The 17265-nt window shown below is 38.7% G+C and overlaps 1 protein-coding gene across 1 annotated transcript in view; it reads left to right on the top strand.

The window, feature by feature from the left end:
* LOC125979986 (myosin-11) overlaps positions 1–17265 on the top strand; it is a 37521-nt gene that overhangs the window by 7901 nt on the left and 12355 nt on the right. The window contains exons 3-7 of the mRNA XM_049738915.1: positions 4675–4788; positions 7208–7335; positions 13474–13591; positions 13777–13961; positions 14164–14245. Coding sequence (XP_049594872.1) covers positions 4675–4788; positions 7208–7335; positions 13474–13591; positions 13777–13961; positions 14164–14245 — 627 coding nt within the window. The remainder of the gene's footprint in view (positions 1–4674; positions 4789–7207; positions 7336–13473; positions 13592–13776; positions 13962–14163; positions 14246–17265) is intronic.

The following is a 17265-nucleotide window of genomic DNA, read 5'->3' as shown; positions in this document are numbered from 1 at the left end:
TTTAATGTTTGTGTCAGTCTGAGTTCACACAGCATCTTATATTCAGAGATGTCGAATCCAAGACCCAAAAGTAAAAATCTGCCACAGTTTGGCTTTAACCACAGGTGCTAAAGCCAAATTCTGTCAGAGCTTTTTCTTTCTGTCTGTAAGTACTACACAATGTGTTGCTTAAAGCAGGTTCTTATGCACCCCCCCTTCCCAAACTGTCATTAGGCAACCGTGAGAACTTTGTTGTGTGCACTGACTACTGAAAAGTGCCTTACACGTCCACACTTCACAAGGTTGAATGAGGAAAGGAAAAGAAAGACAGTGGAATGGACAACTCGGGGCAACAAATGCATTTTGTTGCAGCTCCTTGTATTATGAAGAGGTTCTTTTAAAAACAAGCATGATTAATAATAACTCTGCATCTTACATCTTAAACAGAACATTTGGTATGAACTGTTAAGAGTACTGTCGTCTAACAATGACCCTGCAGGGCACCTGTTTCAACTCCCTCCCAAATTCAAGTGCTTCGTGTTTATAATGTTTCTTTGAGGATTCATAAAACTCTTGTTTACACCTGTGTTCATAAAAAAAATCCATCTTTGTTTTCTAGAATAAAAGCAGTGTAGCGCAAGCAAAACAAAAGCTCACAAAGAGAACACTTTTGCAATGCAGTGCCAACAAAATTGATCGTCAAACATTGTCTAATCAGCAATATAATTTTGCACTTTTAATACGATTCCATGTACCGTATTTTCCGCACTATAAGGCGCACCGGATTATAAGGCGCACCTTCAATGAATGGCCCATTTTAAGACTTTGTCTATATATAAGGCGCACCGGATTATAAGGCGCACCTTCAATGAATGGCCCGTTTTAAGACTTTGTCTATATATAAGGCGCACCGGATTATAAGGCGCACCTTCAATGAATGGCCCATTTTAAAACTTTGTCCATATATTATTGTTCAGAGGTCTGGGGTCACGCATACCAGACATCATTAGAAGCACTTTACAAACAACAGAAAAGAGCACTGAGGATCATTTGCAAAAAGCCGTACAATTCTCACACGAACGACCTCTTTATAAACACTGGAATACTGAAGCTCCAAGACTTAATCACTTTTGCAGGACTGTTAAATGTGTACAAAGTTTCTAGATGTATGCTACCAGTAAATATTCAAAGCCTATTCACCCTGAGGGACACAAAACACGACCTCAGAGGATTATTAAACTTTGACCAACGACAAGTGTCCAGTACACTTGGAGGTCAATCGCTGACGGTTGTCGGTGTAAGAAATTGGAACAAACTGAACTCTGACCTAAAACTGTCCGATAATTTCAAGGACTTCAAGTAGAAACTGAGAGCCTCTCTCATATCTAATTACGTAAGCTGAGTCCGCGGCAACCCTGGAACGAAACATTGATAGCTGTTTGTTACACTCGTTAGAAATCATTCAAATTCCAAATATTAGCATCATACATAACCATAAATTTTTGATGTTGGCTATTTTTGAAACTGTGTAAATGTACTAATGTACGAATATTAGCATCATACATAACCATAAATTTTGATGTTGACTATTTTAAAATTAATGTGTTCCATAATATTTGTAAAGACTCTCATGAAATTGCTGTGATAAATATCTGTGAAAACACGAAAAATCTTTGGATGAAAGTTTTTGGGACGGGACTCGATAAGCAAGGCTGCTTCCACCCGTTCCGTTTTCGGATATATATATATATATATATATATATATATATATATATATATATATATATATATATATATAAGATATATAGAATTGGCCCGCGGGCCGGACTTTGGACACGCCTGTTGTAGTGGCTCAATATTGATCCATATATAAGGCGCACCTGATAATAAGGCGCACTGTTGGCTTTTGAGAAAATTTGAGGTTTTTAGGTGCGCCTTATAGTGCGGAAAATACGGTACAATGTGAAAGGTACTGTAGGTGAGTACAGAATGTTTTGGCCAGCAGCAGCAACTTTCATAATCTTGCAAAATCTTCCAAGTATTCATTTCATATTGGGCATGTTGATCAAGAGACAGATACTATGAGCACAGAAAAAAAAAAAGTCAACAAAGAAGGCAAGGGAGAGCCGCAGCAATGCTCACACCATAGCTACCTTGCCTGTTAAGGTGTGTCAGGTCTGGCGTCCTGCCGCAGTTATCCGGCTGCACGAAGACACACCCTGGGGTGGAGATCCAAATTACCGGGTAGGGGGTGGGGGCGTATTAGATAACTGTGATGCACATTATATTCCAGTATGGTCATGGTTTATTTGAACTCACATAACTTAGATGTGATTTAAGCCTATAAGTTTAAAACATTTTCATTGATACTACATTTTGTTGCTAGGTGACTTTGCAACCTTACTTTGTGTATTGATTGATTTTTTATTTATTTTTTATTTTTTTTGGTGCGTGTTTAATCATTTCTGTGTCTGACCATGGTACCGTAACCTTTCCAAGTCATTAAAGAACAAGGAAATACTTTTGTTCATCTTTATATATTATATAACACTTTATTTTCTGTACAGCTCATTTCCTCTCTGTAGAAAGGTAATATGAACATGAAATAGCAAATGTGAGGCTAAACTCATTTGAACACTTGCATATACTGTACAGTAGTGTGTATAGTTTCTACTTTATTTTGTGTACTTGTGACAAACTATATGGTTTTATTAGTTTTTGTTTTTGTTTGTTTGAGTTGAATGGCAACTACTAGATCCATGCTGGACAGTTGCTGGATTGACTTTTTAACTTTACTTTGTGTATTGATTGATTTCTTTTTGTGTGCGTGTTTAATTATTTATGTGCTGACCATGGTACCGTAACCTTTCCAAAAAGGTCACACCATTGTTTTCTCTTCTAAAAGAAACATTGATTATCATCTATTTTGATTACGTAATTGATGTTAACTAAGCGTTATTCAATTGACGAGACTATATTCATTATGAGTCAGATTTGACTCATTGCTGCAAGATTGATAATGAACTACAAACGTTCAAACGAGTATCATCAGTTTTTCACTCTGCTCCCAAAAAAACAAAACACTGAGTTTTCTTATACTTTTCCATGAGCAGTGCCATCTCTCGATTTTGTCAGTGAAGAAAAAGGTGTGTTACTCTCATATTAACAAGCTCCAAGTTAGTCTCTCGTTCTATTTGCTCGTCCGTTCTAACTGCAGTAGAGGTTGTCGTTAGGGTCATCTCCATGTACACAGTAGTGCAGCCCACCCACTATCACACACGCAAAGACAAGCCCCTTGTGGTTTGAGCTCAGTCAGGAAATTCGTTTTAAGTCATCCTGTCACCATGAATTCTTCACTCGCTCCATTTCGTCTAGTGAGTATTCTGAAACAAAACTTTACACATTCATATTTGAATATTATTGGCAAAACAATTTCTGTCATAATATGTGTCGGGGTTGCTTTTGCGTCGAGTTTCATTATGTGGCATGAGGCAGATTAGGTATGGCCCATTAATCCTGTAGGTTAAAATGTAATGGGTGACTAGATTCCAGACTCTAGTGGCTGTGTTTTTGCCATTTCTCACACATCCATGAGAAGAAGCAGTAGTACAAGAATATATGAATCAGTTTATTTTTCTCATCTGTTAAAAAATGACTGGTATTTTCAGTGGCAAGTTTTGATGCGAATGTCTGAGAATTCTGCGGTAGTATTTAGTTTCAGTCTATCAACACAGTCCCATCGAAGAGAAATATTTGTTTTTCCCTCTACTGTTACTTGGCAACGTTTCTAAAAACACACTGGGAACATCCAAATTCCAGGCCTGAAGCAAAAACACAATTCTTTTGACAACAGTACATATATTTGAATATTATACATCATCCAAGTAATTACTTGGGGAAAAAGAAAAGTTTTCCTTGTCAAGATAAACACGTGCAGAGGAACATACTATTTATTTTCCTTGTCAAGATAAACATATGCAGAGAAACATACTATTTATTCCATAAATACCTGTTTACATTATGTACATATCCCACAATATATACCTAATAATACCCAAAATGTCTTTCAAGTGCATTTTATTGGACATCATTATCTCAATGTGTCACGACTATCCGGCCCACTCATATTTTGAATCCCATCACTCAGACTGTGAATTGCCATCTGTAGGTCTTGCATAAATAAACATTAATTACTTCCCTCTTTAAGATGATCCTATAGGAAGACTCTCTTGGCTATACTGTGATTCGATCATCATCAGATATATAATCAACACTCAGAATAATAAGATCTTGTGCTGGCATTAAATGTTTGCTATAAAGCAAGAGCTTATCTGCATACAATGTAATTATTTAACTTTATAGGTCATTTAAAATTGTATAGCATTTGTTTTAGTACTTTTGTGTACATAGCCTGATGGATTTCTGTCTTTTAGTAAACAGTTCACCAAAAGGACATTAAACAATTTATTAAGTTGGTCTTTAATGTCAGACATCCTCTTTAGTGTTAATTAAAATTTGATTTTATATGGAGATAGGGATTTGCTGCGGAAATGTTCACAACTTTATGAATTCGGAAACCATTGTTGGTTCAGAATGAAATAATTGTGATTGAACACCTGCAATCTACAAACCAATATTTGAAGTATTTTTTAAGTTAATGTGGTTGAAATAAAATATTCTAATTGTTTTTCATAGTGTCCAGAGTTTGAAAAAAACAGAGGGGAATTCCCAGCTTCTCTCAGCAAACTACGACAGCTAATAGAAGACAAAGTGCATATTGTACATTCTGATATCACAGAGGACGGACAGGTAATTTCTACTTCTTGAAGTCATTCCAAACCTTTTTTCATTTCGAGTTTTATTTTTCTTATAGGAATCTATGTTTTAACTAAATAAAAATAGCTTTGAAAATCAATCAATCATTCACTCAATAAATAATCATCAAATTCATCACCAACGATTTTAATAATCAAGTAATCGTTTAGAACAATTTTTCACCTTGTCCAAATTCTCCAACCATCAATTATACAATAATTTTGGTATTCATTCATGAAAACAAACTGATCATATTTTGCGTTAGATCAAAACAAGATATTTGCAAATGTCTGCTTTCAGGACGGAAAACAATAACCGCACCAGTGACTGAATCAGTATAAAAACGTTTGTTGAGTAGAATGCTCATCACTTTTGTGTGATATTGTTTTATTATTTGCTAGTTTATTTTATTATTACTAAACAATATCAAATAAACAATGAATGGATAAAAATGGTTTTGTAATACACTTTCATGCAAAATAAACTTTACGCAATTATTCAATTAATCCTGGCTGCGTAGCTAGTGGCCCAGGCTTTTAGCTCAGTGGTATGTGTCTTCAACTCCAAAGCTGGGAGATACACTATGAGCGTTGGATGTTCAGGCAAGATCACACTGGGTTATCACCGTCACACTTGCTAGTGTCTGACATGTATCTTCATTGGCTCGCTTTCCTGACTTGACTTTTTATGCTGGGGGCAAGATATCGCTTTCATTCTTAAGCGCATCAGTTTTCAATTAAAACTGTATATTGTAAGTCAGTATGACACAGATCAAGTATGTGTATAGGTACACCTATCATTTGGTTGGACTTGATTCAATGATGTGTGGTGTGATGACATCATTTAAAGTATAGTAGGTTCAAAACATGTTTGGAGCATATCGTTTGGGCACGAGTGTGGTACCACTTTTGCATGGGTGATTAGGTTCTCTCTGGCGACACATAAAAGTTAAACTTTATATCTCAATAGACAAGGACATTTTTGTATGATAGCTCAATCAATCAATAAATACCCTAAAGATATATAACTTTTTCTTCTACCTTATAAATACAATTCAAACTAGTACCATAACATTTTTGTCACCAAAAAAAGAAATTCTTGAAAAAAATACACAGCACAAAGTACTTTTTTGGTGGTATAAGGTTTGAAAACAACTGGTATATAAAATCTAATTAGAGCGCACATTTAACCTCAATGAAAGCACACTTTCATACTTTGTTATTTGAATAGCAGTACCACTAATATGACTAAATCGATTAGTTTCGGTGTGAGATCTTTTTGGAAACTCAGTCATGTTTGAGCACGAGTCACAGGTGTTGAGCGTGATCAGCATGTTCTGCCAGGGTGACTCATCCAGTCTGCTGTCTCTCAGAGCACAGCCGCCATCGAAGCACTCCGTCACTGCGACGAGCTCAGACACGCCCACGCTAGCACCACCAACTTGAATCCTCCCACATCGTGTCCTCGTGCATCTCGATCCTCTGCTCTCTGGGCTTTGCAATCACCTCCTGCCTCCACAGTCTGTCTGCCCTCTCCTCTCTTCTCCCTCAGCTGGTGATTCATGGCAAGCTTTTGCTTTTACTCACCATGTTGCCCAATGTCTCGCAATCTGACACATTTGTCTGTGAAAATGTTTCGCAATTTCACTTTCATTTACTGTTATGAATAATAATTCTGTAGGCGTTTTTGGAAAGTGGTGTGTTTGAGATCCTTCTTCTTTTTCACCTAAAGCCTCTTTTGTTCTTTTCGAGATCAGTTTCATCACCCTATTTTGGTGAAATACTGGCCAGTCATATCATATGTATCGTCCTCACTTTTCTTTCTGAAATCTTTACCAAAGTTGCAAATTGTTTTCACTTCTTACAATTATATTACAACCAAAACACTTTTTTAAAATAACTTCAGATTTCAAAGCCAGTCATCCAATTGTTTTTTTTTTGTAAATTTAATATGATGAGGAAATTATATTTGTTTGCTCTTTTCCGCTGCCATCATGTGGTACATCATTAAGAAAGCCCGTTCCAGAAAAAGCAACGTGAGCCTACAGCAATGACATTGCCGTTGTGTCTCTCAGATGAGCGTGTAGTATGTTAAGGTTCATAGTGTTCATCTCTATTCTTTTGTATACCTAAATGTTAATCTGTGTCATCAATTCCAAAAATTGTATTTGCAACTTTCCAATTTCCTTTCTTGGTTCAATATTGTAGCCTGGCCTTCCTGTTTTCCTTGAAAATGAGCGGTTTGCATTTTCTAGTGTGTAGTATGTTTAATTTTGTTTGTTTGTGACCTTGACTTGGGCCCTATGGGGTTTGTCACAAAAAGTATTTTTATGGACTACTTTAAATGTCAAAAGTTCAACCTTTTGATTAGTTGCCATTAAGAAATGTAGAAAGTCATGAATTCTTTTCCTCAGGGTGTGGCGTTTGCGGGAGACACTGAAGGAGGACTGTGGAAGTTTGCTGTCTTGAGTAAGGAGTTGACCTTTCACCTCCAGCAGTTGCAGACAGAGACTGAACACGAGCTCAATTGCATACAGACACAGTGAGTACATAACTTTAATTGTATGAATTTAAGTATGAATATATTTCTGGAAAAAGGGGTAACAGAAATTCTGCTAGAAAACAGTTGTGTTTCAGTTAAACCCCTGATTATTTTCTCTGAGATCAGTACCGGTTGTGTTTTGTTTGAACCTGTTAGGAGGCAGCTCAGAGCAGCTTTGTAAGGTTTCGTCACACGACTGGGGAAGTTCCATATCTGGTAACCACAGCATTTTTTTATGCTCTCCTTGGAAAAGTTAACAGGATACCGCTTGCAGTTTAAATACATTTATTCTAGTTGCTCGTGTTCTAATCCAGGCAAAGAATTGAAGTACTGTGGCCTAATTTTAGTTCTTGGTCTTTATTCTTTGTGTAGACCACAGTTGTCAAACTCAAGGCCCGGGGGCCAGATACGGCCCGCCACATCATTTTATGTGGCCCGTGAAGACAAATTGTGCATTAAATTCGTGTGTCATTACTAGAATTGCAAATTGTCTTCACTTTTAATAATATCTCTTTTTTCAATATTTGACCAGTTTTGACTCGTCTGATTTGAAAACGAGTTATTTGTCAGTTTGTTTTGTAGCTTTTACTGTATATAATATGAGGTGCTCGTACATTTATTTGGGTTGACAGTCATAATGGAAAACCGAAAGAAGCTATGACTACAATGCGGCCCGCAAAAAAAATTGGTTTGACACCCCTAGTGTAGACCTTTTGTCACATAAGAAACAATCAAGTACCAGTAGTGAATTCCTAAAATTCCAAATTTAACTTTCCATGTGCTGACCATACAGATAATGCTTTAGGATTGCTGGTATTGTGCGGTTTGGTCGGACTTTCTATTGACGTTGTTGCGTTGCAGGATGAGTGGTTGAATGCAGTAGAATTTAGTTACAGACTCCATTATCTCATCAAGCAATCCCCTAAATCTCACCTAATGATCACATTTTCCATACAGCATTCTCTAGGTTCTGAATTAGACGTATTTTCTCAACAGTAGTGCTGATAAGACTATCATATTGGATACCTTAAGGGAACATGTGTACATGTATTAAGATTTTGCATCAGTCAATTTACATCATACACTTTATAATGCAAACATCATTCTAAAAGAAATATAAAACAATAGTGAAACCTCGATTCAACAATCGCAGGAACATTTGCCATTGAAATGAATGGAAATAGACCTAATCAGGATTAAGTTGTTAACCTTGTTTTTAATCTGTGTAATTAAAAAATTATTAAGAAATAATGGGTTCTCTCTGAGCAATGTTTTAACCATCCAGCTCTTTTTTATTTATTCTCTCCAGCAATGATTTTTCTATCTCTTTTATCGTTTGGTCTTTACTTTGTCAAACTATTCATTCCTTTAGCCACATCTGCTGCCTTTATTGCCTCTTTGTTCTTAACAATAGTACAGATGGTACATTTTGCAATAGCAAACTGTGCATCAAGAATACCAGGTTTCACGTTTAACTATTGCTTTCTTCCTTTTTTTTTCCCCTCCAGTGATATGATTAGATTTGTTAATAAGACTGTTAATGTCATTTTCTGTTTCTTTGGAGCAGTACTGGGGGAAATTTAGACCAAAAATACCTGCAATTCACATGGAATGACTGAAGTGTAAGAAAAAGCTCAACTGAACCTCCAAAATCGACTGACTGAAACAAAGCATAGTGGGTGAAATATTGTTTTTGAACATTGTGTTCTTACAACACATTTTACATGACCTAAAGTTTTTCTGTCCTAACCTCATTATTTTTATCGTCATACTCTTCATCTTAATTATGTTTTTCAAAAGACTCTCTTGGGTCACAGCGCTGCTATGTGGGTGGACTAGAGTTTGTAGTCGAGATCTATCACAGCTATGCTTAACTTAATATCATCCACAAGTGGAGATCTTATAAAACTTATAAACGTACTTTGCACACTTTGTTCTTCTGCATGGAGTCCAGCAAGGCTGTTTATGCTCCTGCCATGTCAAAAGATTGTATGTGTCTGTCCTGCACTGAATTCAAAGGGATTGGAGAAGCTGCTCTCATTGGCCGGGAAGCTGTGTTCACTCCCATAGTTGCGCAAACACCCCTTTCTAACTGTGACTGTCTCTGAAATTAAAGAAAAACTCTATTTACAGTTAGACAAGCTTTGTGCTAGGCTCGTGCTATGCAGGTAGCTTCTTAGCACTTATATAGAGAATACATTGGATGGATCATGTGACACTCCTCCCCCACACCTTCTTTCTTTAAAAATAAAGCTGTTTTGTATCCAACAAACTGTCATTATGAAATGAACATCCAGGTGTGAGAAGGAAAACAAGGCCATGATCATCTCTTTTGGGCATTTTTCACACTGCATAGCAGCACATTGAATGCATGAACCATGTTCATACTTGTTCTTAACCTTATTTGGCCAATAGCTGTGTTAATTACCATAGGTGCTTTGCAATGTGGAATAACTGGAATCACTTGTGGTTGGATAAATACTAACAAAATAGGAAGCAAAACATTCCCTAGTTTCGTTTTTAGCTCAAGACTGGCGCAGATTTCCTTCCAGCATTTTAAAGTTCTAGTGTGTGACCAGCATGCTGTGACCATTCCCACTGCAGCGTAGCCTGCCCTCTTGCAGATCCGTTGGCCTGAGCTCATCTGCGTAATTACCAACTGTAGGTCAAAACTGATTCTGTGTAGAATTAAAACCCCATAGTGCCCCAAGTGTTTGAGTCTGGAGATGAAAGACACCACAGACACACCGTTAGACATAATGAAAATGGTAAAACACATGTTTATTTAACTTTGAATTTACTGGCACCATTGTGTAAAATGTGAATCTTCTGGTGTTAGCTATTGATATCTGCCTCACCCTTTTTGCTTTCTTTCTCTATGCTCCTGCCATGACAGGTACTTTGGCAGAACAACAATTAAACAGAGCTTGACAGATACGGCAGGCTAAAACACAGCTCTGGATTTCAGGTGTGCCAACAAAGTGTGTCCATCTGACTCACCCAGTTTGATGTCACACTTCCTGAAAATCTCCTAATTTCCCTGGAATTTTGGCACATGAACGAATGCACTGACATAATCTTTCAGACTGGATCAGACAAGTTCATAACGATATATTTAGTGGAAACTGTAACAATAACGATGACCCGCCTAAGAATATCCATTCCTTATACACTGATTCAAGTGTCTTCCCGGAGTGTTTCTCTGTATTTAAGGATGAGTCAGTCGTATTTACAGCATTAATCCTGGTTCTTGTTTAGAGTGATTTGGAAGGGTGGAACATTTTGAGTTTTGTGTGCACTTGAGTTGTGGGTGCCAGGTGTAATCCTGTGACTTCATCCCATTCGACACATTTCATAAGTCACTTTGTTCAGTTTCTTTGTAGGGGTGATAAGGCCTCTTAAACCTTAAGGAAGAAGTGACGTAGTCTGTGTTGTGTGACTTGAAACTTGTGTTAGTGTTTATAGTACGTACAAGACTTACCACATAACTAGTCACTGCCAAATGAAACAACAGCAATTCAGTAACAATTTATATGAACCCCAAATTATGTCAATTTACACCAAAATCAAGCTTCTGTTTATTAGGGTGTATTCAGACCTGACTGTTTGATCAAATTTGAATGAACCAGGGTTCGATTGTAACACTGGTCCGAACCTATTGTGCAGGTGTGAATACACACAATCAAATCCCGGTGCAGATTAAAGAAACGGACGCTTTCAAACGAACTCTGGTGCGGTTCGCTTCAGGTGTGACTACAAACAGCGTAGATCCGAACCAACAGCACAAATATGCAGTGCAGGAATGCAGAGCCTAGGACTCACATGTTTTCCTCAATTTCCGGGTCTGTGCTCTGTATGCCGCCCTGGTCATTCTTGACCAATGGGAGCACAGATCGTCACAAGCGTAGTTGTTTTACAAAATAAACTTCACTTGAAAAATGTACAGTCTGAATAGGAACCGCATCAAACGAAAAAAATCAAGTCCGCTTTTGGTCCGGACCAAACAAGCGGACTAAGGGACTTTTCTGGTCTGAATACTCCCTTAAATTCTAACTCTAAGACTAAATTTAAAGTGTGAGTTCTTTAAGATGTACATTACATTAAAAACATATTCAGTATTTCACTCTGGTACAAAAGGAACAATGATAACTATAATGGCATTTTTCCCAGTTTAATACATTTTGGAGAATTTTTCTTTTCACACTGTATATGTCGCCTGTGGTGTATATGTCTCAAGGCATTCTGGGTAGTGACGTTACATCGTTGTGAGTTGTATTTAGTAGAAATGAGCTCTTCTGCTCAGCCTTTTCAATTCAAGCAAGAGCGTGATCAAAGACATGAGTAAAATGGAAGAGAAGCGTGTGATGAAAATGGAGGTCATAGATGCCAGAAGCTAGAGTTGGTCTTTTTCAGTGGTGTCTTGTGACAGTCGCTTGCCGATGCCAACTGAGAAAGCTGCTGTAAAGAGCAATTGAAACCCCAAATCCATACCAACGGAACACCAACCATATTTTCACACTTTTTTCACTCGTCACATGGGTGTTTATGCTCCTTGTGAGGAAATATAGTAGGCACCGCATTTGGTTTCAACTGTTGTTTATAGTCAGACACAAAAGTGAGCTCTCTCATTAGCTGAAGGCGCTGAAAGTCCTCGAATGTGTCTGGGCTAAAATGACGAGAGCACATCCATGGGTCTCTGGGCAGATGGATTTTTCTACTCGCCTCCTCCTACATTTTTCTCAATATTCTTTCTTTAGCAAAGTTATGGAGGCTTACCTCGCTCATCTAAAAGCCGAACAGTCTGGCATTCTGAATCTTATTTGCCGATGCTTGTAGTAATTATTTTTCTTTGCTCAACAGAAGGCAGCAATGTGGAGTGCAATGAGAATGCAATGTGATCGGGAAAACATGGTGACCGATGTGTATCAAATTGTAAATAAAGTAAATTATTTTTTAACTTACAAGAAATTTTATCATATATTTCTAACAATGTGTAATAATAATGTGGCCATATTTTGAGACCCATTCCATTTTAGCTTATCTCCACAAACTGCACGGTATTTACTGCAACAACTTTTATTCACTCCAAATAAAGACACAACTTGAAATAAACAGCAACAATGGAAAGCCAATGTTTTACCTTGGCAAAGACATTCTTATCAAGATGTGCAGCTGCCTTGGAATTTTTCAAAAATATTTTTTTTCCTTTACGGTAGCATGAAATTCATGAATACACAGACAACGCTTTTACCATATGGGTAAAAAACATTCCTGTTACAGGCTGCAAGTGGTGAGATAGACCAACAGTAGTGCATAAAAAGGAAGAAATAAGCAACACCCACATATTTTTCACCTGCAATTATGGTGTTTGTCACATACGTTCATATAATTATGGAGCCCTATTTACGAAAGCACCAAATCAGAACACACTGACAGCTGGCAGAGTGTGAGTATGTGTGAGCGTGTGTGTGTGTGTGTGCGTGTGTGAGCGTGTGCGCGTGTGTGTGCATGCGTGTGTGTGTGTATTTACGTACTAGGCATGCGTGTGTGAGTATGTGTACATGTGTCTCTAAATGCATTGTTTTTACCGTGTGGCATATGCCCCTGTTTTTATCTGTTCATGTAAATGTGCGTATAATCTCACTGGAAACAGCACACTAACACGTCCCCACGTATGAGTGTAAACACACACACACACACACACACACACACACACACACTGTTAATTATGGCATTTTTCATGGGGTTTATAATTTTCCTCCTCACTCGTCACACGTTCCACATTTTTAATGAAGACTTGAATTGTTAAGATCAATTTTGACTGACAGATGAAAACTTAAATGAGATATAAAAAAACTATATAAAATACCCCCCCCCTCGCCCTATTCATACTTAACTCTTTCAGTTACAATACCATCTTCCATTAATAGCAGTTATTACAGCAATAGATTACAGTTATTGACAGTAACATGTATAGTGAAATAAAATTACATAAAGGATTTTTCTCACAATAAGTCATTAACACGCAATACAAATATGAAGGGGGCAAAAGTCCTGAATTATCTAAAATCTACTTTAATTACAGTTGTTTGTTTTTTTTAATAAAAAATTAATTGAGGTACCTCTTTGTGTCGTCAGACAACTACACATTGAAGGCCGTCTCCAGCAGCTGTCCTCTGAGTTGTTTGTTCTGCGAGAGAAGAAGAAACAAATCCAGCAAGAATTCTCAAGTAGCCCCACCCTTCAGACGTCCACCGTGAGTGAACATTGCTGGGAGAACAAAGCATGACTACAGTCGAATTTATTATTGTCTTGATTTGCTGAATAGTAAACCTGTAGTGCAAGAAGTGTTGTAACACCACATATGCTCCCAACCTCTGACAAAGTGTTGGAGAGACGAGCATTCAATCTACACTTTTAGTAATACTGCTTATATTCTAGTTGCAGTTGAGGGCTTGTAAGGAGCTTCAGCCCTCTATTGCTGGTTGTCTGGTCCAGTTGGAGAAGCTTGTGTTCCAGAAGGAGGCACTGAGCACGCTCCATTACCTTCTGACACAAGACTTGCAAAGATACCAGGAAGAGACACAGAGACTAACCTGTCTCACACAGAAAATAAGCAAACTCAGGTAAACAGCACAGCAGTGGTAGTTGGGATTTTCAAGACACTCCCTCTGTTGACCAATAAAAAACAGTCTTATAACTTGGACTGAAATCCTTAAACATTTAAACATGATTGGTTCAAGTCCGATGAATAATTTCAATTTGGTTTCAGGCTAATATTGTTGATAATGATGTTTTGGAAACTGTCTCTGTATCTTCAACCTTCAGGCCAGAAAAGGAAGACAGGACTTCCACCAACAACAGCTCCTGTGGCCACAGCATGCAAGAAAAGAACGAGACAAACACCATGGTATGATGGAAAACTCACCATTTAATTTCATCTCTCAAATCATATGTTAAATCACGTCTGTGAATTTCATTGCAAAAAATAACAAGGTACTTGATTGTCAGGTCAGAGGTCACTCACTGTGGCACACCATCTGTGTTGTAGTTCAGATGTTTGCTGGGATGTACATAGGTCAGGTATCTCACATACTACAACACCAAACACATTCAATCGCGCATTTACAGACCTTGCTTTGTGTAAGTGGGGCACATTTATGCAGAAAACAGACATTGATTTCCCCCCCAAATGAATGAACATTCACAATTATTTGACAGCCACCAGAACAAGGATTCACAAATGGTTGAAGCTAAATAATACCTTAAAGGACAGGCATCAAAGTCAAGGCCCGGGGTCCAGATACGGCCTGCCACATCATTTTATGTGGCCCACGACGACAAACTGTGCATCAAATTCGTGTGATACTAGAATTGCAAATTGTCCTCACTTTTAATAATATCTTTTTGTTAAATATTTGACCAGTTTTTACTCCTCTGATTTGAAATTAAGTTATTTGTTAGTTTGTTTTGTAGCTTTTACTGTATATAATATGAGGTGCTCATACATTTGTTTGAGTTGACAGTCATAATGGCCCTCCAAAAGAAGCTATGACTACAATGCGGCCCGTGAAACAAATGAGTTTGACACCCCTGCCTTAAAGTAATATTGTATTTACATAAATGAACCACAAAATTCGTCTTCGAAATGAAATGTGTGTGTGTGTGCATACGTGTGTGTCTGGCTTGGGTCCAGCTGTTGTCAGTCTTTCTTAGACAGTTGGAGTAGATACAGAGGAAACATCTGCCTGCTCATCTGGCTCTGTCTGACTCACACACAAACAAACACACGCATTCACACGCACGCATTTAGCATCTTTCCCCGAAAAGATGGTAATAGACTAACACAGTTGTGACAGGTAACGATGAGGAGAAAAAAAAGATGGTTTTGAGTCTTATTAAAATGGAGGAACCTGTCAAAGTGTCATCAGAGCTGAGGAGAGAAGCTTAAAGGCAAAGAGCCGATGAACTGACTGCCAAGACAAACAACACCGTGAATCCTGCAGACAAAAGACAAGAATGTTTTTAGTCCATGTGCCTTATTTTGTCAACATTTTGTTAGGGTAAATTGAATGCATCTTCAGAAAAATTAAAACAAAAAATACATAACTAAAGCTTAGTCATTTTGATTTGGAGGACATAGGAAGAACATACTATACAAAGAATGATGAATAATTTGTCCTGTTGATGTTTTTATTGAAATACCAAAATAGCTTTTTATAACGTAAAAGCCTTATGATTCCATATAGTTCAGTTGAGTGGAAATGGCAGCTCAGGGCACTGAAACTCGCACTGTCACGCTTGCTCGTACTAATCTAGATGATCCAATCCCGTCCTCGGAGAGGCTTTGTTAGCAGTTCATCAGATTATTTTGCCTTAATCTGTCAGAAAATGAGCCAAGATTCATGTAATCACACATAACTGTGATTGGAGATCAACTTAATATATTAAAATTCTATTTAATAAAAGCTTTGTCAGTGATACAAATTCAGCATTTGTGGACTTGTTTTAGACCACATATGCCTTCAAATCACACATGCACGAACACCAATACGTTATATGTAATGTGTAATATTACAAGTACATGTAATATTTTAATGGCACTCAAAGTATAAGAATGTATATAAAGGACAAAATAACATGCATCTTATATCCTTCTTTAGTCAGAGGAATCCTTCTGTCAAAGTTGTAAATTGCTTTTGTTCATTATTTGTGAGCTGAGAGCCAAAATAATAAAAACAAGAAACAATAAGAACGCCTCCTAATCAGAACACCAGATTTAATGTATTCATTTATTTAAAATTCCTAATTTGTGCTCTGATGTGAAGTTAAGCTTTACAGTAATCAAATTCATCGTCGTTTAAATGATCTTTATTAAACCTATTATTTAGCGATTCATCTCATTACATAGACTTAGTAAAATCGGTTTAATCCAATGAACGTAAAATCATTTGTATTACCGTATTTGCCGGTGTATAAGTCGACTCGGTGTATAAGTCGACCCCCTAAAATTCGACGGAAATTTACGATTTTATGATATATCCTTTGTATAAGTCGAGCTCAATTGTTGCATTATATTCAAAATTCAATCAGAAATATGCGAAATTTATAGACGAAATGTGTTCAAATTCCGGGAGGCCGGGCGCATGCGCAGTGGCCGGAAATAGCTCCAGCCGAGCGGATCGGCTGTTTATAAGCACCGCAGAGGAGATCGCGGAGCCTCATTCGACTTCCAGTGGCCGGCGAGCTCGCGCACGCCGCCCGGCACCACCGGGAGGCCGGAAATAGCTCCAAGCCGAGCGGATTGGCACTTTATAAGCACTGCGGAGGAGATCGCGGAGCCTCATTCGACTTCCAGCGGCCAGCGCACTCGCGCACGCCGCCCGGCACCACCGGGAGGCCGTGCACACGCGCCAAGTGGCCGGAAATAGCTCCGGCCGAGCGGATCGGCTCTTTATAAGCACCGCGGAGGAGATCGCAGAGCCTCATTCGACTTCCAGCAGCCGGCGAGCTCGCGCACGCCGCCCGGCACATCCGGGAGGCCGTGCGCACGCGCCAAGTGGCCGGGAATAGCTCCCGCACAGCGGATCGGCTGTTTATAAGCACCGCGGAGGAGATCGCGGAGCCTCATTCGACTTCCAGCAGCCGGCGAGCTCGCGCACGCCCCCCGGCACAGCCGGGAGGCTGTGCACACGTGCCGGGTGGCCGAAAATAGCTCCGGCCGGCGGATCGGCACTTTATAAGCACCGCGGATGAAATCGCGGAGCCTCATTCGACTTCCAGCGGGCCGCGCACTCGCGCACGCCGCCCGATTCAAATTTTCTAAGTGCCAACGGCTCTTGCGCCGTAAAGTGTCCGCCTCGGCTGGTTCCCCGTGTCGGCCACCACAAGTGAAAATTCGGCCTCTTCCCCTGGAAGTCCGGCCAAGTT

The sequence above is a fragment of the Syngnathus scovelli genome, chromosome 13 (assembly GCF_024217435.2).
Source record: "Syngnathus scovelli strain Florida chromosome 13, RoL_Ssco_1.2, whole genome shotgun sequence".
NCBI classification, from domain to species: Eukaryota; Metazoa; Chordata; class Actinopteri; order Syngnathiformes; family Syngnathidae; genus Syngnathus; species Syngnathus scovelli.
This window is presented reverse-complemented; position numbering and strand designations above follow the sequence as displayed.